Raw genomic sequence first — 26,289 nt, 5'->3', positions numbered from 1 at the left:
GCTGACTTCACATGCATCGGAGCAGGTGTGTGCTGGTGTTGGGGCATTACTAGTGATGGGGGAGTCTTAGTGAGTGGGTTGGGTAATTGGCCGTGTAAATTGGGGAGAAAATGAGAAAAAAAAATAGTCTCTACTAAACTACAGGGATTGGACAATGAAACTGAATCACCTGGTTTTAGACTATAATAATTTATTGTCCTGACGGACAGTTCTGGTGGAAAGAGTTGAGGTGCACATTGAATTCTGCCGTGATTTGGGCAGCCGTGGTTTTATGTTTTTTGGATACAATCCGGGTTAGCACCCGAACATCCCTTTTAGACAGCTTCCTCTTGCGTCCACAGTTAATCCTGCTGGATGTGGTTCGTCCTTCTTGGTGGTATGCTGACATTACCCTGGATACCGTGACTCTTGATACATCACAAACACTTGCTGTCTTGGTCACAGATGCGCCAGCAAGACGTGCACCAACAATTTGTCCTCTTTTGAACTCTGGTATGTCACGCATAATGTTGTGTGCATTGTAATATTTTGAGCAAAACTGTGTTCTTACCCTGCTAATTAAACCTTCACACTCTGCTCTTACTGGTGCAATATGTAATTAATGAAGATTGGCCACCAGGCTGCTCCAATTTACTCATGAAACCTCCCACACTATGACAGGAGTTTCAGTTTTATTGCCCACCCCCTGTAGTTACGTCGTTACATAAAAATAGTTGTGTGCTGCTATATTAATGTTTTTAATTGTTGGATTTTGCACTTTTACACCTAAACCGCCCAAAAATAAAAGTAGTGTTACCTCAAATAACAATTGTACAATGTTATGTAATTATTATATAACTATTTGAGCTTCAGTAAAATTAGCCCAGCAAAAACAAATCGTTAGTAAACTTAGGACATTTAATCAAGAGAAACCCGAAGATATGAGTCATTTAAAACTGCAGAAGTGCCTACAGCACCTTTCAGCACTGGAACTGAAGTTTGAAAGAAGCTATTCTTCTCTTTTGGGGTCTTTTAGGTCTAGGATGAAGTTCTGAAATTCACAAATTGAGAAGTGTTGACAACAGAGCAGCTCAGGAGCTAACTGATACAAAATCCTAAAGAACAGATCTAATAATATAGTGTAAATTACCTGAACGTGAAGGTTAACTGTAAAAAAATAGACATACTAGACAATATTAAATATTATATAAAGGTACAGGTGTTTTTAATATTTCTGAGGTAGAAAAAGTATAAATGAATATAAATTGTATTTCAAGCTACACATGTATCCAGCCTGCTGCCCCTCTGTCTGAGTGGATTAATCCGCGGGGGGCGGGGCTTGGCCTCAGCAGGGCTTCGTTATAAAACAGAACCGGTTGGATGAAGACCTTCAGAAACGAGAGAAAAGTGCAGTCAGATGGAAATTCTGCCCCACAGACCAGGAGTAAAATAAAAAACAGCAACGAGACGAACGAGGCGTTTCTGCTGAATGTAGCTACATCTCCAGGTAAAAAGATTTTCTGCCTTTTCTTTATGGTTTTATCTCTGTAAAATGGGGCTTCATACAGCAGCAGCTCTGACAAGTTAACGAGGCTGCAGCACAGAGTCAGTCAGTGATTTACTAACTGCACTGGTACTGAAACTGGACTTATTACCAGCTATTTTACCAGTTTTATTCTGATTAGGATACAAGACCTGTCCATGTTTTACCTTTTATTCTGCCATTCAGGGTGTGTGGTTCAACTGGTAAAGACTGGTAGCTGTAAATGTTCTTAATTTTATAAATATACAGAATGCACAGAATCAATGTTACTATTAGAATTTGTGTAGTTAGGTCCATTTCTACACTAGCTCTGGGAATTAAAGAGACAAAATTAACAAAATAAGGCTTTATAAATAGTTTTTAAAGGAGTTTATTAATGATTATAAATTAATGGTTATTACTATTTACAATACATAAATAGTAAGGGCAACAGTGGCCTGCCTTGTAACAAATAGTGACTTTGTCTTATCCATCAGTCAGCATTAACATTTCTGTTCATTTGTTTCATTTAACTATAATAATAAAACATATTAAATGACTTAACTGACTTTCTATATTATTTTTATTAGATATGATTATTATTTTTTTACTGTTGTTTTTTCTAATATTGTTGTAAATGCTTATTACTGTTTTAAAAGTATTTACAACTTACAATCTATTTACAATCTATCTATCTATCTATCTATCTATCTATCTCTATCTATCTATCTATCTATCTATCTATCTATCTATTTTGAATAATTGATTTCTTTGTGCTGGATGGCTAAAGTGAGCAATGAATGAACCAGAGAGTTTTTCCTTTTTTAGATAAACTCTTTGAAACCCTTGTATCATTGAGACATTTTTCTCTTACAGAGAATTAAATCATATTTCTGTTCAAGAAGGTTACTTTTTGTGTTCATAGCACAAAAAGTAAGGAAATTTGTGTTTGGAAGATTTTGTATTTTTTGTTGTAACAACACTTCTTGGTAAAAAATATTATACAGTTGGAAAGCCTGTTAATCTCTTTTAAATGGTGCACAGGTTAGGATTGTAAGGAACATGAATTTGCAGGATGAGCAGTAAAATTTAGTATATGGGCTGTGCCATGAAAAATTGGCCAAATCTTCTCTGCCATTGCCAAACAGCTTATTTTGCTGTTGTTTTTGACACTTATTTTGAGCTTCTGGTACCCCTCACCTTTGCCAATTGCCCCAAGCAATAGGGCAACTTTAAGATGGTGTTCCACAAAACTTTTGTCAAAAGAAGATCGTCAATCATCAAACAAGTCAATGACAGAATAAGCTGTTTGGCATTGACAGATAGGATTTGCCAATTTTTTAATGGGTGCAACCCACATACTCAGCTCCACTGCTCACCCCATTCATGTTCCTTACAAAATATTTATTACCAAGATGCATTGAGACCACTAAGAAGTAATCTACCAAACAATTTTTTTTCTTTTTGTACTGTTTATTGCTGAGTCCTATAACCTCAGAACAAGATCCACATACTCTGTAGTATCGCCTAAAGACGCAGGTTTTCACTTAAACCAATCAGACGCACATGTCATCAATTTTGGACCAAAACCAGCTAATTTAACAAGTGGAATAATTTGAGATTCAGCTTGTTTTGAATGAAAACCTGCAACAAGGACCTGGATAAGACTGGACACCCATGCTGTGGATCTAGACCCCGTTGCAGCACAGCTGGAATTGGGACTGCTATTTCCTGAGCTCTGTACTTTGAATTGTTCTCAACTGAAACAATGGCATAAAAGTAATTTAGCAGTGTATGGAATTATACAGACACTACATGTGCAAGTTTTGATTTTATTATTAATAAAAAAAAATACTAATTCGATTTTATAATGATTTTTATATGTACTTTCATAGTAAATGTGGACAAAGAGACCGAAGTAGCGTCTGAAAACTAATCTGTGCATTTTAATAAATTTACATAGAGAAATTTCACCCCTGGTTAAATTTAAAATAAAAAAAATGTTGACATAGTTTTTAGAAAAAAAGGAAAATAAGGAAACAAGCATATATATATATTTGTTTATTTTTTTCTTGGTTTTTAAGTATTTTTGTGGGCTTTTTTATTTGCATTTCAGTTAACATTTTTTTTCTTCTTTTACAGACAAAAAAACAGAAGAACAGAAATAACCATTCTCATTGCAAGTTCTCATTGCGTCTGCTGCTAATAATGCAGGACTCCGTCTTCAACTGCTGTTTTTCCCCACCCCATCCTCCTCCTGGTAGAAGGGAGGAGTCCCATTGGCATGGCAACAGAGCACAGGGCCCACCCCCTAATGACCGCCGCTTTCTGATCTTTTTTGATTTTGACGAGACCCTGGTGGACGAGTGCAGTGATGACGCAGTGGTTAAGGTGGCCCCTGGTGGCTCTCTGCCCGGCTGGCTGAAGGACACGTATCGTCCAGGGAGGTATAATGAGTACATGCAGCGTGTTCTGGCCTACCTGGCTGAGCAGCAGGTCACTCCAGAAACAATCATCAACACTATAGAGCGACTCCCACCATGCCCAGGCATTCCGGCACTGCTGCGCTTCCTCGTGTCCCGCCCACCGCGGGATTTCGAAGTTGTATGCGTGTCTGATGCCAACACCGTGTTCATCGAGGCCTGGCTCCAGAACCTGGGCTTTTGCCAGCTTTTCCTGCGCATCTTCGCAAACCCCGCCCACTTTGATGAAAATGGACAGCTGCAACTCCGCCCCTTTCATACCCACACCTGCATGCGGTGCCCGGTGAACATGTGCAAGGCCGAGGTGGTACGGCAGTATACAGCCCAGAGAGTGCGTGAGCGAGGCGGGAGGCGCTACCAGAAGGTTCTGTATGTCGGAGACGGAGCCAACGACTTCTGTCCATCGCTGATTCTGTCGCCTGGAGATACAGCCTTTCCTCGACGTGACTTCCCCATGCACCGGCTGATCCAGGAGATGGAGGAAGCTAAACCCGGAGAGTACAAGGCCAGCGTGGTACCCTGGAGCAGTGGAGAGGACATCATTAACAGGCTCAGGAAGATAGTGGAAGAAAGGCATTAAAAAGAGGTCCTCAATACTAAACCTGTAGAAACTTTTTTTAACCTGAATAGTATGGTGCTTCTCCTTTGCATCTGATGCAACTAATAATGATTTTGGAAAGTCTTAGCATTTTAAAGCGCTTGTATCACCAAAATTCGAAAGCAGGTATATACACCAGTCAGCCATAACATTTAACACATGATAATCCCTAAACGTTTTTAGTTTTGCTATATGTATCTCTTTTTATCTATTAGTTTACATGTAAAGATTGGCGTCAGACAGTGGTTCATTATGTGTTGTGTTCAAACACTGACCACTAGAGAGCAGTATTGTACCCTATAGTTAAATCCCACTGGGTTTTATATATAATGACAGTTTTTATTAACAGTTGCATATATTGCACATAGTTGTAATTGAATCTACATGTTCGGCAGCAAATGAAGAGTCATTTGTCTAGGGAAATTGGACAAAGCATCTCCAAAACATTGGTTGTGGGGAGTTCTCAGGTAAGCAGTAGTCAGTACCAGTGAGAGGGCCATGGGCACCCAGGGACACCTTCACAATATTGGGCAGGTGGTTTTAATGTTATGGCTGATTTGTGTGTATGCTGTATGCTGTTTATGCCTAGATGGACTAGTGCCAACTTGGGTTCTTTATTCTAGTAGTAATAGAAAATTGGAGCATCCCTTGTGGACTTTAATCGACTTTAATACAGTCACAATAATGGCTGTCCACATTAAAAATAAAGAGGAATTCAATTTATGTCTTAATGAAAATTATCATTAAGACATAAAAAACATTATTGGGAGTAGATTGATGTGCAATGCTCCCTTCTAGATAAACTTACAGAGAGTCCAGACAGTTCACAGTGGTGTGGTGGTGGTGATAGCAGCAACAGGACATCCGTAAAGATTGATGCATCTATAAGCTACCTCACCAAAGGTTATTACATGAAATGGTTAGAAATATTGTGTTTATTGTCTTTTTATGACTGTCATCCAGATGTAAACATTGGCATAATGAGGAAACGTTTAGAACAAGAGGGCGTGCCTTAGTTAAAATATTAGTTATTATATTATTATATGTACATTCTTGGGAAATATGCAAAGTTTGAATCTAAAAGCTGTAGTAGTCTATATCAATGTAATAGATAACATATAAACAGGACAGGACATATTTTGAATTTTTCCTTTTTTAAAAGAAGGTGCCACATTACCTTTTATTACTTATGTGTATTTTCACATTTTGGTTTTACGTTTCTATCATTATGTTTTTGTGTCCAGAGGTAGGAGTGTGTGTGATTGAATCAGTTTTTTTTTTTTTTACATATGATACACATATGTTTCACACTAAACATCATCATACAGTACATATCACAATGTTCTGTCGTTTAGATGTGTTGCAAGATAGAACAGATAAAAAAGAATCACATTTTAAAAGCACTTAAAAAAACACGTACTGTACACGCCGGGTGGGCGATATGGCCCTATAGTATCATGATATTATAGGGTATTTTTGCGGATATTTTTTATAATTCATTTTAAGAAAATACTACTGTTGTATTTAGTTCAAATATTAACAGTTACATACATTCTGTAGAAATAAAAATATATAAACTTTGTCTAATTCAGTGAATTAATATACAGTGAATTTTATCCAATAACACTGTGCTTCTCTAAAAATCTAGTTAAATTGACTAATTATGTATGATGTGTCCAGTTACAATGAGATCCTGCTAAATTACAACTACTTATGACTTGATTGTGTGTGTTTGTGTATGTTGCTTCTCTGTGTATCTGTGTGTTATAACCAGCCAGGGCAAAGCCCAAGACTGTGTGCCTTTTGGTCTTTTAGTCTTTTATGTACTGTACTGTACTGTTTTATGTATACTAAGGTTTCCCTCCTACTAGGAGGGAAATAAATAATTTACTGACATATGTGTTTCTGAGTCTTTGTTTACCTGCTTTACAACAGCACAAGTTCAGTCTCTTTTCGCACTTTAACATGGAGTTTCTCTCCATTCTACACTAACATGCCAAAAGTCAGGAACTGGTATTGTATCCAGTGACTTTTGCCATCTCCCACGGAAGCTAAAATTTGCTACAGTGACCTATGAGACGTGTGTGGGGTCACCTGCATTGAATGTAGATGTGATTTCTGCTAGAGTCGCTTGGGCAATTCTACCCATAAGATGCCAGTCATGGTATTTGACACCCACTGAACCATATTCCAGGTACACGTGAGACTGTGAATCAAAGAATGTTAAATGCCTGCTGCACAACGTCAGAAATGGAATGTCCCATCCACCTGGTGCCTTGCATGAGCACAAGCATGCTGGATCACTAACAAGATAACACCTCACAACTTATTCAGGTGTGGACCAAGCTATAACCTGAGGAAACAATATTACATGATCAATTTACATACTGCCAGCGTAAGTCTAATTCTGAATTGTTTTTAGCAGTTACAGGGTCAGATTCCAGAACAGGGATTAAGCCTAGTCCTGGACTAAATTATTTTGGTGGAAATTCTTCAGTTAAATGCTGTATAGTCCAAGACTAAGATTAATCCCTGTATGGGAAACTGTCCCACAATGTTGTAAAAACATTGTGGATGGGCATAACAGTAAGGCCCAAACCCATTTCACCCCTTATCTTAGCCCAACCTCTCTGTTTTGTTTGTCCTGGTTCTTGTTAGGCTGAAGGAGTATGGGGTAAGTGTTAGGGATACATGGCCCTTTAAATTGACACACACTCAGTTGATGATAATATTAAAATCTTTACTGGTACAAAAAAAAGACTGTTAACTGAAAGGTACTCTGTTGAACCTTAATATTAGATACGGCCCCAGCAACAAGCTTTTTAAAAAAGTTTTATTACCATAGTGTTATGTGTATGTACAAAATTTTATGCCCATTTTCTTCATTACAAGCATAAAAATCGCTAGTAGTTCGTCTCAGTCAGAGCCAGTCTTGTTTGAAAATCCAGTCGCGGGTGAAAATTCAGGGGTAGCGGGGTGCATACTTTTTTTTTTGCTACTTTTAAAAATTGCAGCGGCTGCCAAAAAAAGTCACAGAACAATCACAATGTAACCAGAAATCACCAGTTAATGAAAAAAATTTTTTTTAAAAGTGTTAAAAAAGAGAGAAGAGAGTTCAGGAGGGGCAAGAACAGAAACGAGTAAGTAAAAGTATTGTATTTTGCTAATTGTTTGCAATATAGATAATAAATTTCTTATAAACCAAATACTAATTCGTACACTCAGTTGTTTTGCCATGTGCTTCAAACATGTAACAGACATATATTTTGGGCTAGTTTAAGCTTCTGAAGGGCAGGTTTTAGACTGACTTTGGACTGGATATTTTTGTTGGACCTGGCAACCCTGGTCTCAGTCGCTATCTATAAAGCTAACTTTCCTGTTCCACCTTAAATTCTGCAACAGATGGTAGAGGCTGCAGCATTTAAGGTGGAATAGAAAAATAAAGCTAATTTCAGCTCCACATCAAAGAGGAATTAAGGAATAGATAATAGATAATTATTTGCTGCACCACCTGCCCCATTTTTGAAGACATACAATACCCTCAAGTTAACTAGTTAGCCAGCAGCTAAGTTGTTAAAAAATAAGCACTCGTCTGCTATATACATCTGTATCGGGTGCTAGAAGGGTTATCCCAATTCATAGGGGGGGGGGGGGGGGGGGGGGGGGGATTTCAGCCCTTCCCCTTCTAACTCTGTTTCACGGGTAGAGGGTACAAAAGAGAAATGTGATTAGGTCTAAATGTTATCTCCCCAGGGGTTGCATTGTCTCACAGAAGTAACTTACTGTATTATAACCAGAGGTGGAAAGTAATGAATTACATTTACTCAATTTACTGTAATTGAGTAGATTTTATGAGTAATTTGTAATTTTTGAGTAGTTTTTAAAATAGGTAATTTTACTTTTACTCAAGTACATTTCGACACAAGTAATTTACTTCGCTACATTGGAAAACTCCCCATTACTGAGTGAAAAATAAAACGCTGGTGGAAAAAAAAAACATTGGCACGGATTCACTGGCACACGGATGCGCGTAGAATGACAAGGCAATTACGTCCTCATGCAATGCAAAATGTGCCCCGCCGGACAGAGCTGTCAGCTTTCAAAACTTCCACATCAATCCTGCGAAAGCATGTGGTGGTGAGTATTTCTTGAAAATGTTTTATGGGGTGGTCTGAACAAATACTGCCTGAAAGGTCCAAATTATTATGTGGAATAATACCCTGACCAGGAACTAGTGCCTTTCTTCTAAGCACTACCTACACTGTATATTACAACAACAGGTATTGTTATATACAGAAACTGGTTTGGTAAGAAAATTCAAGGTAAGGGTATTTTTCTCAGAACAATCAAATTTACCCAGCATCAAAACGATGAAGCTAATGTAGCTAAAAGCAATGGAAGTTTGAGTTGGCCAACAAAAAGAACATGACCTCTGCAAACTGGCCTACGTTTACAGTGGGTCACAACAGTCAACTTTACTGAAATAGACAAATTACAAATCATTAATTTAAAGCAGATTTGTAATTATTTTTTTGTTATTATTAAGGGGCAAAGGTCTTTTTTGAAGTGGTTTCCACAGTGTACCCACTGTGCACGAAATGGCATTTAATACTTGATCACTTGCATCTTTTATTTTGTACTCAAAACTTAATCAAACAAGCTCATGAAATGTCCACTGAGCTGGTCAAAACATCAGAGTTAGGGTCAGACCTGCGCTGAGTTTGGAATGGTTCACTCATTAACTCCTTTACTATTCACTATATTGTGGCGGCTCTGGGTTGTGTGTGTGGCTGCCTGCAGGCATGTTCTGTTCTCCTGTGTGCGAGGATGACAGGGGTGGGGCATCTCCCTTGGGAGGGGTTATGCAGAGAGGGTGGGCACCACTCTGGATCTGCCATCTGGGAGACACACAGCTGGGTTGGTGGCCTTTGGGCTAATTAAATCCGTGTATCATTCGTTCATTTGATATTCAATTGAGAATCAAAATCGGAAAATTAAAAAACCAATTCGTTTTTTCGTTTTTTCGTTTTTGAATATAATACCAAAAAACGAATAACGGCTTGTATTTTGTATTTTTATTTGGTTATCCAAACAAAAATTGGAAATTTAAAAAACGGACCAGGAGCCGAATTTGATTTTGATTTTGAACTTGACCCATTTGTGTGCCCCGGAAGTTACTGATTTGTTTATTCTTGGTGGGTTTCTGTTGCGCGGGAGTTCACTGCAGTGTTATCTACACAGTCTGTATTGCTGTAGGCAGCATGGCCGGACTGGAACCACATTCTGGCCTAATTAAAGATCTTTTTGAAGGTGGTAAGACGCATGAAGAGATTTCGTGCACGTTGCAGCAAATGGGGATCCAGCGATGTTCTGCAATGAGTGTTAGAAGGTTCTGTGTTCAACACGACCTTAAGCGAAAAAGACATGTATTTTCTGTTGTCATATCGTCTTCTTTCACTGCAACGCGTTTAGTTCCTCTGAACAAGATAAAACTCTCCATCCTCAACTCCATCCAAAGCCTACAGCAATACAGACTGTGTAGATAACACTGCAGTGAACTCCCGCGCAACAGAAACCCACCAAGAATAAACAAATCAGTAACTTCCGGGCACACAAATGGGTCAAGTTCAAAATCAAAATCAAATTCGGCTCCTGGTCCGTTTTTTAAATTTCCAATTTTTGTTTGGATAACCAAATAAAAATACAAAATACAAGCCGTTATTCGTTTTTTGGTATTATATTCAAAAACGAAAAAACGAATTGTTTTTTTAATTTTCCGATTTTGATTCTCAATTGAATATCAAATGAACGAATGATACACGGATTTATTTAGCTCTTTGGTTTAATGATTTAGCTCTCCTAGTCTTGTTAAAGATTCTGAGTGAGTGGCAAGCTGGTTCAATAAAAGGAGCTGTTGAGCATTCAGCATGAGTCTCACGGGTCTTCCTTCCTCTTCCACGCCACAAAATAATATTTGCTGTTTAGGGAAAACCCAAACAACAAAACATCTTGCATAGTGCTTTTCTGATGACATTACATTATGGTATACATTGGACATTTTTTACAATGTGTTATGGGTGTTCAATTGTAAACTTTATAGGAAATAAAATGTACTGTTGAGATTTCAAACTCTACAAACACACCATAATTTTCACTATTTCTGTAACAGGGAGCAATTCTGAACACTGTATCAAACCCTTTGTAAAGATCACTTTCTGGTTGTTCCAGAAAATATACATTTTAAGAAAATATAAATATTTCCTGATAAACATAATTGCAAAGTGAAAAAAAAAACAATAGGAGGTTTCTTACAGTGATGACATTGATTTAAAGGGTTAACAAAGAAAGACTTTTCTGTAGTTTTTAAGACCAATCTGAAATATTATTATCTGAAATGTATATTGTCCTCCAGCAGAATTTTCTTGTAATAACCTGACTTAAAAAAAAAAACCACTCCTACAGTCAGAGTAATGTTACAGCCCATCACTAAACTGAACTGAAGTAATGGTTTCCAACAGAAATTCTGAAATAGTTCTATATTTAATCTGGGAGTTCTAGAAGCAGCTCTCGAAACCATAAATCCTAATCTACTTCAGCTCACTGTGAACTCGTTTACCTTTTTCATGTTGTTCCTTTGTGTGTTTATAATTCTTTTATAAAACTCCTGTGTGCATTATTAGCAACTCTGTCTTATAACCAATATAGGAACTGGTTTCCTGGCAACTAATTATTAAGCCTAAGCCTAAACTAATAAGGATTTTCAATTGAGCATCATTGCTGGCACTGCAATTGCACTTATTGAGAAACACTCTAGACCTTTAATCCATGCTGGCCCGTGAAGTTTCTGTGCATGGATTTGCAACTGTGCTTAAAGTGTATATGCACCAATGAGCTTTGATGTTCAAAAACCTGCCTAATTTGGTGTAGGTAGGTCCTCCTTGTTCCAGCAAACACACAGTGTTCTGAAGTGTGAACTGAGGCACCAATATTCAGCAGCAAGTCCTGTAGGCCAAGGTGGGCCTTATGTCTGTTATTGTTGTTAGAATTCACCAATACTCCCTTTATATTTTATATATTACTTTAAAGTGAGTAATCAGTGTTTTTCACTTTACATTTTTTTTATTGTCCAATAAAAAGAGCTTTTGTTCTGCTATGTATTTGTTTAGAGTAAATGACATTTACTAAAAACAAAAAATATATCACAAATATAACAAATATAATTACTTGAGTTACTTATTTATATTTATTTTTTATTTTTAAAAATGTATTATGTAGTTTCTCTTTTTTTTACCTGATTAAACTATTTATAACTATAACTATTTTTTTCAGTTTCTTTAAATTCTTTATAAATGCACTAAAAATGCTGCATTGAAATAATAAAAAAAACAAATAAAAAAAAAAACAAAGGTTCACTAATTGATTCAAAATGTTTTTTACATTACGTTAGACATTTTAATGTTATGGCTTATCTGTGAATTTTAATGAGTGGAATTTAGTTTTTTTTTCTAGAAAAATAAAAATATAATTTTTTTTATTATTATTTTTTTACAATTCATTCTTTCTGACTACTATTGGCCATGAATCCATGTTTTTCACTTAGTTTCAGTTGTTTTAAACTTATTTGTTTATTTTCATTAAGGAAAATGTTTTTTTCTTGTCTTGAGTAAGTAGAGGCTTTTTTATTATATGACCTATTATATATTTAGTTTTCATTTTATTAAAATTCATCCACTGCTATCCAGATACTTTTGGGCAAGTGACCTACTATTAAAATACTTTGGCAGTTTAATTTTCTGACTGTATCAAGCTAAATTCGAAAATAGAAAATTGGGTATAAAACTTAATCATTGTTTTTTTTTCACTCAGTAAAGTGAAGAAGAAATGGGTTTCCATCCAGTTTTTCAATTATATAGTTTTTCATTTCAGCCTTTGGCAAACAGAATTTCAAGAAAAATGAAAAAGTGAATCTTCTCTCGCTTTTCAGATGGGTCCATTTTTGTATCTTGTAACACATATCTGATGGTATAATCCTTGCAATATGCAAAAATGGAAAAATCAGAAAATGAAGAAAAGATTCCTTTTTATTTTTGAGATGAAAAATATATAATTGGATAAATTGATAAAAAGTATTTATTGTACACTGCATTACATAAAAACCAATGAATTTTTACATCCAATTTTATATTTTTGCATTTAGCCAGTCAGTCAGAAAAAACAGTCAGAAAAAAAAATAATAAACGTTACACTGACCATGGCTGATCCGTGTATTTTTTTTGTTTGTTTTTTTGAGGGAAAATGTTTTTTTTTTAGAAAAGGCTTTTTATTTTATTAAAATTCATCATCCACTGCTAACTGTTATCTGGATATTTTTGGCCCTGCGTGGTTACAGTAATACGGTCTCCATCTAGCGGTCAGGTGCGGCAAGTGCATCACGAGGCCGCGCATCAAAACATTGCCTGCGTGTTCTGATTGGCTGAGGCGAACACGTGGGCTCACAGCTGATTTTTTTGGATGGAGTGTTTTTTTGCTGGGCTGTCTGAACGCCCTCAGTCCGCCTGGGCCAGCCCGGCTCTCAGCCTGCGTCTCGGGGCTGCTGCTGCTGCTGCTGCTGCTGTATCAGACGCAGCGCTCTCACCGACTTTTAGCGCACCGCTGCTCCAGCACCATGGCCCAGGCCGCCCAGATCAACATCCTGGAGATCAGCAGCCCCATTCGGGTCGAGCACGACAAGAAGCGGCGGCAGTTTAGCATCCGTCTCAACGGTAAAGAGGCTGGAGTTGGGCTGGCGGGGACAGGGAGAGAGCAGCGCTGCAGGGCTGTACCTTTGTTTTCATTACAGCCTCGGCTCGGCTGAGTGACACTGGCTGGCTGGCGGGCTAGCGTTAGTTAGCCGGCTGGCTAGTCCTCTGGAACTAGTCCACAGCAGTGCTCACAGCTCTGCTCTTCACTGCTGCTAGCTCAACACTTTCCCTCTTCTCTGTTAACAGTCATTTAACCTAACTAGTGAACCTAGTTAACAAGCTTAGCAACATTAAAACATAGACTTAAGTAACTAGTTAGTTGAATCTCGTTCGTCCTGTATTTTTTCCTGTAAAGCCAAAACATTAAAACCAAGCGTTAACCTAGGTTACAAGTTCGCCCGCTAGCTTAGCTTAGCTAATGTATATGTTTTTCCTCAACCTTAGCAACTAGCCAGCTCTCATTACCCTTAAGCTCGCTACACAGCAAAAATTCGACATTCACGCCCGTTTAACAGCTTAAACCTCGAGATTCAGGTGAGGAAAACTCATTTTAGAAAGGTCTTTCGTTTGTTTGGAGATATTTTCGAATGTAAACACAGATTTAGTTGCTTTTCAGCTGTATTTTGTTAGCCAGCCCTCGTTTGACTTCCTGTTACATCAATAACAAGAGATTATCTGTGCAAAACAAAACAGACACACAGTTGTTTTTTTCCTCTGTCAGTGTGGTTTTCACTGAACCCGTAGCTGAAAACCTTCAAACCCAAGCTTAGCTTTTTCTATCAAAGAAGAAAAGCAATTTATGGAGGCTTAGTTAGCTAGTGTAAAATGGGTTCGTCGATGAAGTGAAGCATTCATTACATTTAACTACATTGGAATAACCATTTATTAAACTGAAAGAACAGTTTATGCCCCAAATTAAGGGCACAGGCCACTGACATAGTGGTAATTGAATAGCATAATAAAGCATTCATCCACTTTTAAAGTAAAGATAGTGTCATTCTTGTGATAGGCCTATGTGATGCAAGATAATATATTGCTTAAAAAGCCACTAAACTCTAAAACATACCAGTCCTGCTTAAAATGTTTATAAACATTTCCTAACCTTAAAAAAACGCTTTTATTAAGGTAATTTCCGCCTGTACTTTGGTACGCAGACACATCACAATATACAGATCAATCGATAATACCACCCCACTGCTGACATCCAACCATCTGGGTCCTGCCACTGTCAGAGGCACGCTGCTGCTGCTGCTGCAGCTCAGCCAATCAGCTCTGCCTCCTGCCCCACCTCTAAACCCATACATCACCCAGTGCCCCTCCCAATCTACCCCTCTCATTTTTTAGCATTTTTCAAATTTGAGCTGAGGGTGGAGTCAGCTAAAATTAGGGGGTTTAGTAGCCCTTTACATGTTTAAACCAAAATGTTTAATTTATTGTGATATTAGAAAAATACTTGGAAAATCTCAATTTAGGACAAGTTGACATTTTAAGCAAACAGAACAGTGGGATCTAAGGACAGGGTACAACAGTGCCTTTTAGTGGACAGGGTTTAAACACAACACAAAATGAACCACCTTCCGAAACCAATATTTACAAGTAAACTAATAATTAAAGACCTACACTGTATTGCAAAACAAAATGTAGAATCAATATTTTCTTGCACACCTAGAGGGAACAGTTCATTAAATTAAGGCAAACAATTGTTAGACTAAGATAAGAATGTATTAAATGTAGATAACAAACATCTAAACTGAGGTAACAATTATGTAAATTGAGGGCACACTTGTAATTATTTACTTAAATGAGGAAACAACTTACTAAACTAAGTTACTGTTACATTGAGTGAACAAATTGTTGAACTGAGGATGCAGTTTTTTTTAACATCAGGGGATGGTTTGTTAAAATGAGGAAACCATTAATCCGGGAGAACATTTAATGTATTTACCTTTTTGTTCTACCTTGATACATCAGGGGCGGCATATCATTGACCTAATTAACCTATTTTGACCTACATTAGCGTCATAATTCTGTTTATTATTTAGCATTTTCATAATTACCCAGGGGGAAAACTCAGTTAAGGAAGGTTGTAAACTGTTTATACTGTGCTTTTATAGCAAATCATCAAAGCAAATAAAAAATATAAATGAACACAACTGAAAAACTCAATAATTATAATTTGTATCATTTTTAATATTAAACAGTCAATAAAGCCAGAACAAATCACAGATAACTGAGGCCTACACATATATATCTTGTAAAAAAAATCTGGTTTGTTTACAATACTAATTATTTTTTACTCATCCTTTGTTTGGTAGGTTCTTATGATAGAGCCGTGTTGCTGTATGAGTATGTGGGGAAGAAGACTGTGGACCTGCAACACACTGAGGTGCCAGATGCCTACAGAGGACGGGGCATTGCCAAGCATTTGGCCAAGGTGGAGTTTTATAACTGTAGATAGAGTGAAGAGGAATTCATGTATGAGTTATGACCTTAATTTATCTGTCTCCGGACTGCCAAGAGTGTGACCAATAGGCCAGTGTTGGCCAGTAAGAATCCAATGTCAGGATAACAGAAATTTGATTTGTGATCTGTGGGAATGCCATGTACTGTGTTTTCTTTAAATATCATTTAAAGCTAATAGACATTTAACATTTATATGGGGGCTACATTTCTGTTGTCATTTCAGTTAAATTAATATAATGCAGATATTTCATAGCATTTATTTAAATCCTCCAAATTCCTGCTCTGTTTGGTTTTAATAAAGGCAATTAATCAAATATTGTTTTGAAATATTTGTCAAATCTAAGGGCAGATGTTCTGTGGTAGGACATTACTACCACAAAATACATTACTATATGTTAGATTTATTAAAAATAAATAAATCTGAAAAATTTTCAATTAAAGCCAATTATTATTTTAATGATTGGCATTAAGCTCGGGACAAAAAGTTCGAGCACCCTGTGATCAGTCTCTGATGTGTTTTGAATGTTACCCAATAGATAATGAGAAAAATTGCATAACTGTGTTACAGAACACAACCAGTTCTGCACGTTTCTGTGGATGTTTATTTTGTTTGTAGTGGCTATGCTTTGAAATGTTGCCGTTCTGAGTTTGTGCTCTGTTTTTTTCTGCTAGGCGGCGATGGATTTTGTGGTTGAGGAAGACCTGAAGGCTCACCTGACCTGCTGGTACATTCAGAAGTATGTAAAAGAAAACCCCCACCCCCACTACCTGGAGCATATCATCCACTGAGGGAGGAGGATGAATAAAGGAAGTGACAGACTCTTGTTACTTATTGGATGCTTTGGATGGGCGGGGTGGGGGTGGCTGGGTATTCCTGATCGTTTTAACTGAGAGAGGTTTTGTGTGAGAGAGAATGGATACTAGAAAAGAAAGCATCAGCAGCTGTCCGGGCGATGTTATCGAAGCGTCTGCTTTGGAGCTTGCCTTGTTTGAGAGTGGATGAGGTGTACTATGGAGGGGATCAGTGGGCCTCTCTTTTTCTGCAGCACTCAGGACACCATGGTTAGTAGATCTTTCAGCCAACCAGCCAACATGGAAGGGTCCACGGATAACACCCAAGACAACCATTGGAAACTGTCGGTTTTAGCTTGTCACGCTTCACATGCCTCTCCAGCCCCAATGCCTTCAGGTCCAGCGGTGCTTATTTACACACACAGACTTGCTCGCACTCACCAACATGCAAAAATTAATAACCTGTTCAAATGAAACTTGACGTGTGGGAAGCAAAGGTCACTGTAACAACATTACCAAATCGCCACTGTGTATTTTAAGTATGTTTCAGTCCGCGTGGCATGTTTTGTCACAAACCAGGGCCAGTAAAGTAGTTGAAGCTTCTGAGACAATCCCTCTCCTGCAGACTACAGGGCCGAAACCTCTCAGGATGGACACCTTAACACACACCGCTGCCCTTCAGCACAGGGAGCCTGTAAAATGTGCTTGGGGTGTGTTTGCATAACAGAAGCATGCGTGACTTATCTGTTGTCTGTAAGAGAGTATGTGTTATTTTTGTGTGTGTGTGTTTGTGTGTGCGCGTGTGTGTTATTACCATACCTTCCCCATGGCCTTATCAGAGATGGTGACAGTGAAGGCCTCTAATGGCCTTTACTATCTCCACCAAAGCAGGGTGAGCTGGGTGCTCAAATAACAGCATCAAAATCTGCCCTGTCATTCAGACAGCCGTAGCAACACCGACGTCTCTGATGAGGATGATGGTTGTTGTCTCTAAACGTTTAGAGGCTTGCCATAGTCTGTTCTCTTTTGTTACTGTGGAAGATTGTGACGAAATAATGTCTGAAATTCATCACGTTTTTACACATTTATGTACTCTATATCAATATTCTTGTTTTTAAATAAAGAAAGGAATAAATATATGTACCATGTAATGTTATTGTCATTAGTTAGTGTCATTTTGCTCATTATTGAGTCTTTGGGAGAACTGTTCACCAGGACACCATTTGTGAGCTAAAGATTTGAGTATTTTGATTGCTTTTTTGTTGTTGTTCATACATATCTGATCCATTGCAGTCACATATGATCACATGCCATACAGCCACACCCTGTGTAAATGCATGCTGTTCTATCAAAGAATAGTTAGAGAAGACAAAGTTCTGACTTTAACCCAGAAATAGCAAATCATCTGAGGGAACCTACCAACATAACCGAGTTATAGGAAAGATCAAAGATTCACATATTTTTGCCACTCATATTATATTGGATTATTTTCATCAATGAATATATGACCAGGTCTGATGTTTTGGTCCCATTTGTTTGATTTGGTTCTTCTTAAATGCTTTTAGAACCTGGCAGTCAAGTTCTTCCTCAACAAACTCAGTCATCCATGTCTTTAAGGACCTTGCTTTGTGCAATGTGGTGCAGTCATGTTGGAACAGGAAGGGGCCATCCCCAAACTGTTCCCACAAATTTGGGAACATGAAATTGTCCAAAATCTCTTGTTATAATGAAGCATTGAGAATTACTTTCACTGGAACTAAGAGGCCATCCCCAAAACATAACCCTTCACCAAACTTTACACACATATAAGTACAATAAGTTAAATTCATAACCAGTCTACTAAATTTTCACAGTGGAAATGATTGAAAATGTAAGCAACTAAGCCACAGTGTGTAGAAAAATAGCCAAACAGCTGCAAAGGGAAGCAAACTAATCAATTGCCTGGGGCCCTGAGCTGGACTGGTGTTGTGTCAAAATACAAAATACCATGCTGGAATTCACTGAACTTTTGACTTGGGATTGATCAAACAGCAAATCTATGCTTGTGCAGCTCTGACGACATCTGACACAACACCACTAAATTGCATTATTGTTTATATTGAAAATTATAGCGTACATCATCTGTACACTACATTTTATGATGCATTATGGTGTAAAATGTACTACAAAATGATGTACACACCATATAATGCAGTATTTTTGTAAGGGTGTGATTCCAAGCACAGCTTTAGACAAGAGGGCCCAAAGAAGGCCCCATAAGTTCTTAATAAGGCATGACATGTTTTGACTGAGATGAAGGTTGAAAGTAATCATCGCTTAGTTTCACATTCGTCTCTCCTTTTTTCCCTTTTTTTTGTATGAATGAACAGATAGAAACACGCACGCTATTCCTGTTTTCATTCAGAGAAAGACAAAACAAACAGCAACAGCAGTGAAGGAGTCATTATGGTGGCCAACAGCACCCACAGTGATCTGGAAGATAAAATAGAGCTTAAATGAAACTAGTAGTAAAAACACGGTGTTCTCGCCTATGACCTATTTGTCGGTGTCCTTTCACCCCTAGGTTACTCCAGCGCGTTTAGGCCACATTGTGGAAGTCGGAGTGGGCGCTGTGTGTTATGCAATGCGCAGCTAACGGGGGGAGACGGAGAGCGACATCGCGCACGTGTTCCCGAACAGCAGCAGTAGCTCGCGGCTCACAGCGCGCAGCAGCTCGGGGAGGGAGCTCAGAGCCGAAGCGTGGGAAGAGCACAGTATGGGTAAGAAGGCTGCTTGCTACCTACTTTACAACCATGCTTCATTCATAGTTTAATGTGAACACGCCTTAAAACGTGTTTAAATCTTTGTGTATTATGATTATTATGATCTAATGCACCTTTTCGCCCAGCGCTTGCATAAATGTGAGGAATGGTTCGCCCTGCTGCGAGTTGTTGTCCTTGCAGGCGATTGGCCGTCGCCGAAACGTATCGAGACGTAATCAAACGCCGCGCTGTAGCCACGCTTTCGAGTCCTTACCGAACAGGCGCTTTATCTTTATATTTTACCTGTTAAAAAGACACATAGCTGACCTCTAAAACGGACACGAAGAGGATATTAATATCATGGAACAAACTGGAGAAGTGGTATGCGCCTGGGTGCGAGTTGCATCATGGGAAATGTAGTTCGGGACACCCAATTAGTCTTATGCTGTCCATCCCCTCACTATATGACTTTGGAAAGACTGTGAAAAGACTTTTAACAGACTCAAATCTAACACCCTTTCACATGTAAAGACTAGTCACAGACTTTTTAGTCACAGGCTAGGATTTTGCAAAGACTGGGGATCACTATTTGCAAGACTGCAACTAGATTCTTTCTGAGATTATTTCCCATCTTGCTTCTGGTGGAGTTTACATACTATACATATTACATATTAAGTTATAAATAAAGTGTAAGCTATATTAATACTGTGATTTATCAGAGACTCACAATTTTTGTCCCTATCAACAGTTTATTTTTCTGCCACACTGTTAGTTCTTGATATTTTTTAATAGAATATATTTTGTGTTCAACTCTGCCTATAAGCTTCTTTGCTACAGCCTTGTATAGCAAATACAAGTTTCACTCCTATACATTTGTCTTTGTTTTAGATAGAATTTATGCAATAAAAAACATCATTCTTGCAAAATGTGTATTTATTAAACTTCTCTGTATCAGAAATAACACTGCACAATAAGACAAGTAGTGCAAAATAAAACAAAATAACTTGAAATATGATTACTTTAAAGTGCTACCTGTGTTCAAAATACTGTACATATTAAAGTAAAAACCATATAAGGCGAATTAACTGCAAAATTTGTTCATTTTGAAATCATTTGTAAACAGTCACGAAAATTATTCTTGCCTTACAGTTGATTTTATCTGAATGCCAGGACGAGCAAAATACTGACTTAAACCTTCAATCCTAACCACAGTTGTGATGAGGCTAGGAGAATATAAAGAGGAGAAGGTATAAGCTAAACAACTAAGAAGGTGTTCCAAAAACATAGTTTGGTATAAATGTTTCAGCACTGAATAAATCATGTTTAAAAGCTTTTATACAAACTTTAGTCATCAATAGGGTGGAAATCACAAGGCATCTTATATAATACGATGTTAAAGAGTGTCTCTTTAATGTGTCTTGCCATTTATAAAAATAATTTTAAAAAATAATAAAATAATCTCAGAAAGAATCTAGTTGCAAATAGTGACCCTGCAAGACCCAAGTCTTTGCAAAATCTTATGCCAGCCTTACACTAATCAATTTTCAAGTGATCTCACTGTCGTAGACAAATTTCCAGGTTTGGGATAAAATTATGAGAGTCTTGCTAGAGTCGAGTTGCGGTTGTGTCGTCTCGATTGTTTAGTGTAAAGTGGTTAGGATTGAATGTTTAAGTCAGGTGTTCAGATTAAATCAACCTTGTTTAATATTATCGTAAGTCTTGAGACTTGGCTCATGCGAAAAATGATGTAAACAATATCAACAACCAATAGGAGAGCTACAGGAAGCCGCAAGGCAAGCGCGGGAATGTTTGCGGAACTTGACATGGATAAGACTCCGGTGAAGGCTCGGAAACCACGGTTCTCCTGGAGTGTACAAAAGGAGGAGAAACTGGTGAAGCTGTGGAATAAGCAAGAGTGTCTCTTTGACATGTCTTTCCATTTATAATAATAATAAAAATACATAAAATAATCACAGAAAGATGATCTAGTTGTTGCAGTCTCGCAAATAGTGACCCTGCAAGATCCCCTGTCTTTGCAAAATCTTAGACTGTGACTTAAAAACCTATGACTTGTTTTTAGATGCATAAGGGTGTTAGACTTTAGTCTATTAAAGACTTTTCAGAGTCTTTTCAAAGTCGTCTAGTGTATGGTTACCATAACACAAAGCAAACAAACGTAAACCGTTGTTCTGTTGAGTTGTCCTACCTTGTCAAGCCGTGCTACCCTAGAGTATATTTAAAAGGTAAAAATACAAAAAAAGGACCATATTACAAAAATGCATTCAGGTAATCTGTGGAGTTTTGCTACCCATCGATGTGTGCTTCTTTATGACACTGTACAACATTTAAAAAAATATTTATTTTCATGTTTTTCGTGATAATTTCACAAGTTTTTATTGGGAGCATTAAACAGTCTGCTTGCCTATCCACATATATTACCTAGGCTTCTGTTTACAGTATTTTTCTAATAAGATTTCTAATGATGTGTTTTTTTTGCATTTTTAACTTTTTAAAAATGAAATTCTAGTAGGGTAGCATGGTTTCACAAGGTAACACAACTCGATATTACACCGGCTATGCTAGGACACAGTGCAGTAGAAAAACTACACTACCCATAATGCACCTTCCGATTTTTTTTACGTCACCACCAACGCACTCGCACTCCAAGATGGCGTCGTTCGGAAGGAGGCGCGGTGTCCCAGTGAACAGGGAGAGGTCAGTTACGCTTAAACAATCGCTTTAAACCGCTTTTATAGCCTTAAAAAACTCGCGCTCACGTTGAACGAGGAGCCCGGAGGCTCCCTGATAAACGCCGAGCTCCGGCGGGGCTGAGGAAAGGACGGAAACATTGTTTGCTTTGGCCTCATGTGATGTTTTGATTGGCGGACTTGCTTAGAGGTCCCAAGAACTAGCGAAAAAAGAGGCCAAATGTCCGTTATAGACTTACTAATTTACAACCAGCAGCAGATACGGAGATGAGGCTAGAGGCTAGAGTCAAGCTTTACACGAGCGATTTAACCAGAACTATCACCTCCTGAGCTCACAGATCTGCCTCAGGCTGTGTTCAAACTAACGGTTCTAGAGCTAACGTTAGTTAACTAGTTAACCAATCTAGTTAGTAACCAATGCTCAGTTTATTGTTTAAACATCGGTTGAGAAATAGCAGTAGTTTTTAGGCAGCTAGGATAAAGTTCTCAATTTCCAAAGCACAACTCCTCACTCGACTTTGCCACAGCAAGGTTAACTCATTCCTGAAATAACCTCACCTCCTAACACACTTAACTTAATGGGTTACGGCGTCATTCAGTTTAGCTAGTTTAGCTCACATTCTTTTAACTTTACTGTCCTTTAACTACGACTGTTTAGTACGGCTGGGGAATTTTACACTTTACACTTGTCCAAATGTATCACTGATTATGTGAAAGTCTTTCAAAATCAAATATAGCCTAAAGTTAGGTTAGAAATAATGTTAATGAGTTTTAATTAATTGTTTTTTTTTGTTTATTTTTTAGTTAGTTTCTTCACTTAAAATGACACCAAGGTTAACTAGGGATGCACCCATGTGGAAATTCTGGGCTTATGCCCAATATTACACATGTATGCCTGCGGATGCTGGTATAGATATACATATTTATAACTTACAGAGAGACTAGATACCTGGTGTAACTTTAAATAAATGTAACATTTGTATTTCTTGCATCTTAGATTTTAGTCAACTCTTTGCAAACAATTAAATAAAATGTTTCTCCTCAAGAACTTAGTTTTTGCATTTTCTGGTTTCAAATTTATCTCTTTAAATAAACAGGTAAAATTAAACAATAGATTTATTAAAACTTGTAAAAATAGATTATGAATAGGATAAGTCAGTTCAATTTAAAATAGCACAACTAGTGTTGGCCAGTTGTAGTAGCATGTCCAACATCGTCCTTTGCATGTAATGAATGCACAAACAAGTGTTATTTTAAAATATTTAGACATGAGGTGATGCAGATGAGTCTTAAAAAAGTAAAAGCAATTATCTGCCGATACCGATAATTCTAATATCTTTGTTCGTCCTTAAAGGAAATGTTATAATATAAATAGCCACTGTCTAATGAAAGGTATCTTCGTTTTTGTTGATTTTTAGTTTGCTAGATAATTGGGACTGTTTCTTACACTGTGCCAAAATGTGTTGATGAAAGGACCAATAGAAACACTTCAAAATAAGAACTCTTTTTACAGTGACTTGAATTTAGAAAGTTTAGAAAGTTTTTTCTCTCTCCTGTAAAGTTGCTGTTTTGAAGAAGCATTCACTTTTGATTTAGTCTAATACGTATTTATTGGCTAATTGCGGTTAACTGGGAGAGACAACTTTGTAGTTAATGGTGAGATATCATTAATCTATAAGAACTTTTAACAGATGTTATAGGCTTAATATGATAGATATTTTATTTTAGATGGCATATGTGAGTGTTCGTCTATACTAGGGCTGCACAACGTACGAATGTGGAGTATTCACAAATAAGGATGGGCAGATATAAGCCAGACATGAGGTGTATAATGCACATTTTATTTGCTGCTTGATACAAAAGGAAAGTTTGCACTGTTTTCATTTCCAATAAAATATTTACTTGATGCAAATTATACCAGCTATATTGAATACACAGAGTATATGGTGATTATGACTCCTGTAACATGTTGGATCATAAGCTTTTAACATTAAAAATATCAACATAGTGCCATTGCCACTCTAAGTATGGCTCATTCAGTTCAGTATCAGCACTCATTAAATTACACACATTGCAGTTTACTGTCAGATCCTTAATACAATGGAAACTAAAACACACAAAATATATGATGGAAAATGGTCATAATCAGTCTAATATTTAGCAGTGAAAAAAATGCTATTCCATTATCATTGTGTACTCATACATACACATTTTGATTTTAGAAGGGTTTCCACTGCCATTGTGAACTGACTGTTGGTCATAGGTGAATTTCTCTCCGCACATACAAAAGGGTTCTTTATTAAAGACAGTGGTTCTGTAGAGCCTTTACAGTTTAAGGAACCATTTGAGTGGCTAAATGGTTCTTTGCCTTGTTAAATGCTTCTATGTGTATATAGACAACCTCATGTATATTTTAAAATGGTTTTGTGTTGCAAGCGCAAAAAGTACATAAAATTATATCTTTGTAGTTTGGAAGTCTTACTAAAAGGGCTCCTTCTCTTAAAGGGCCTGTATTTGTTAATTCTGCTGTCCCCTCATTTCATTCAGTGCCCTTTATACAATTAGAACCTATATTTAGTCTTCTAGTTTTGAAACTTTATTTCCTTGTGTCCTGTATAATCGAACACTAGCAAACAAGGCATTTGGTTGATTGGCCATTCTTGTGGTTGATAGAAAAATCAGGAATGTTCAGGTCTTCCTGCTCTGAATTTTAGAACTGTCCATCAGCCAAATGTTAAAACACAATTTTTTCCCCCTCTCCCTCTGTCTGTCTATAGGGCAGTGATGGCGGCAGCGGAGTGTTACATCGTTCACGAGATCTACAACGGCGAGAATGCGCAGGAGCAGTTCGAGTATGAGCTGGAGCAGGCCCTGGAGGCGCAGTACCGCTACATCGTGATAGAGCCAACACGGATCGGCGATGAGACGGCCCGCTGGGTGGCCGTGGGGAACTGCCTGCACAAGTCGGCCGTGCTGGCAGGAGCCGCCTGCCTCCTGACGCCGCTGGCCCTCCCTGCTGACTACTCGCGCTATGTGGCGCTGCCGGCGGGGGCGCTGAGCCTGGCCTGCGCCGCTCTCTACGGCATCTCCTGGCAGTTCGACCCGTGCTGCAAGTATCAGGTGGAGTACGACAGCCAGAAGCTGTCTCGGCTGCCCCTGCACACGCTCACTTCCTCCACGCCCGTGGTGCTGGTGCGGCGGGACGACGTGCACAGAAAGAGACTGCACAACACGATAGCGCTGGCCGCCCTGGCTTACTGCGTCAAGAAGATCTACGAACTGTACTCTGTATGAATGAGGCACCGCTGCACATACACACTGACGCGAACATACACACGATACTGATACAACATCTCACACAACATCGCGCGCACACACTGGCAGGGAGGTCAGAAACACTACTAAATACAAACAGACACACAAGCGAAATGGAAACAGGCAGACAGGTGCACGGGCGGAGAGAGAACGGTCGTGGAGGCGGGGAAAAAAGGAATAAATGGAACGAAATGAAAAATCAGCGCTCTCCCAGACGCTCGTTCCCCTCTGTGCTCTCAAACGGTGGAAGAGTGGATGACCGGGACAGGACGGGAGGGTGACCGGACCTAATGACAAGAAGACGGGACAGCTCAGGGGGTCTATGGTAAAATTAGAAGCAAGATTCTTTCCCCTCTGTTTTTTATTTTAGTGACATCACCAATGCACTCGACTTCCATCTCCCCCGGTCCCTCGGTGCCCTCCCAGCCTCGCCCCGCCCTGCTGCGCACGCTGAGCCCCCCGCACATGGGCAGTGACCCGTCGGACTGCGAGTGTGTGCTGGACAGGCCAACAGACAGACATGTTTTAAGTATGACCTTTGAGCCCTGTCTCCCCAATCCTCCCCGTGTAGTTTTACTGTACCCTGCCTTGGCGCATCACCTTTTCATTAAACAGTAGGAGATTTAACCTCAATCCTATTTCTGCTGACCTTTTCTTTGATTTTTTTAACTTAAGATTTTGAACAGCCAAAAATGCTACTTTTTCACCTCAGATACCACAAAAATATCCATAAAACGCTTCTTTTTAAAATGTGCATACAGGTGTTGTCAACACTGTTTCTGGATGAAGCATGGAAGGTCTTTGTGGCATTAGTTGCGCAGCTCACTCGCCAGTTAATGCTCATTAAGCCGGACACTTGGTAAATACCCTCATGGAATTGGGGTCAGTAGATGACAGTTCAGAGTGAAAGGTTAAGGAAACATAGGGGCAGTTTCCCAGACGGGATT

General features: G+C 38.4%; 3 protein-coding genes across 4 annotated transcripts; all 3 read left to right on the top strand.

Annotated features, from left to right (window-relative positions):
• The first annotated feature begins 1,315 nt into the window (after positions 1–1,315).
• Positions 1,316–6,478, top strand: phospho1 (phosphoethanolamine/phosphocholine phosphatase 1). Its single transcript, XM_007256307.4, has 2 exons — positions 1,316–1,486; positions 3,644–6,478. Exon 2 carries the CDS (start codon positions 3,710–3,712, stop codon positions 4,562–4,564), a length of 855 nt encoding a protein of 284 aa, XP_007256369.2. The 5' UTR covers positions 1,316–1,486; positions 3,644–3,709; the 3' UTR covers positions 4,565–6,478.
• Positions 6,479–13,090: 6,612 nt separating this feature from the next.
• Positions 13,091–17,717, top strand: natd1 (protein NATD1). Its single transcript, XM_007256306.4, has 3 exons — positions 13,091–13,344; positions 15,639–15,757; positions 16,459–17,717. The coding sequence occupies exons 1-3, from the start codon at positions 13,248–13,250 to the stop codon at positions 16,573–16,575; spliced, it is 333 nt and encodes a 110-aa protein (XP_007256368.2). The 5' UTR covers positions 13,091–13,247; the 3' UTR covers positions 16,576–17,717.
• Positions 17,718–19,185: 1,468 nt separating this feature from the next.
• Positions 19,186–25,975, top strand: tmem11 (transmembrane protein 11). 2 transcript variants are annotated; one of them, XM_049467731.1, is made up of 2 exons: positions 19,186–19,337; positions 24,805–25,975. In XM_049467731.1, the coding sequence occupies exon 2, from the start codon at positions 24,812–24,814 to the stop codon at positions 25,319–25,321; it is 510 nt and encodes a 169-aa protein (XP_049323688.1). In that variant the 5' UTR covers positions 19,186–19,337; positions 24,805–24,811; the 3' UTR covers positions 25,322–25,975. The 2 variants fall into 2 exon arrangements, with proteins under 2 accessions (XP_049323688.1, XP_007256367.2); XM_007256305.4 differs by lacking the exon at positions 19,186–19,337 and adding an exon at positions 21,932–22,034.
• Positions 25,976–26,289: the final 314 nt, after the last annotated feature.

The sequence above is a fragment of the Astyanax mexicanus genome, chromosome 19 (genome assembly GCF_023375975.1).
Source record: "Astyanax mexicanus isolate ESR-SI-001 chromosome 19, AstMex3_surface, whole genome shotgun sequence".
NCBI lineage: Eukaryota > Metazoa > Chordata > Actinopteri > Characiformes > Acestrorhamphidae > Astyanax > Astyanax mexicanus.
Note: the sequence above shows the minus strand (reverse complement) of the source record. Positions and strands in the feature narration are given on the sequence as shown.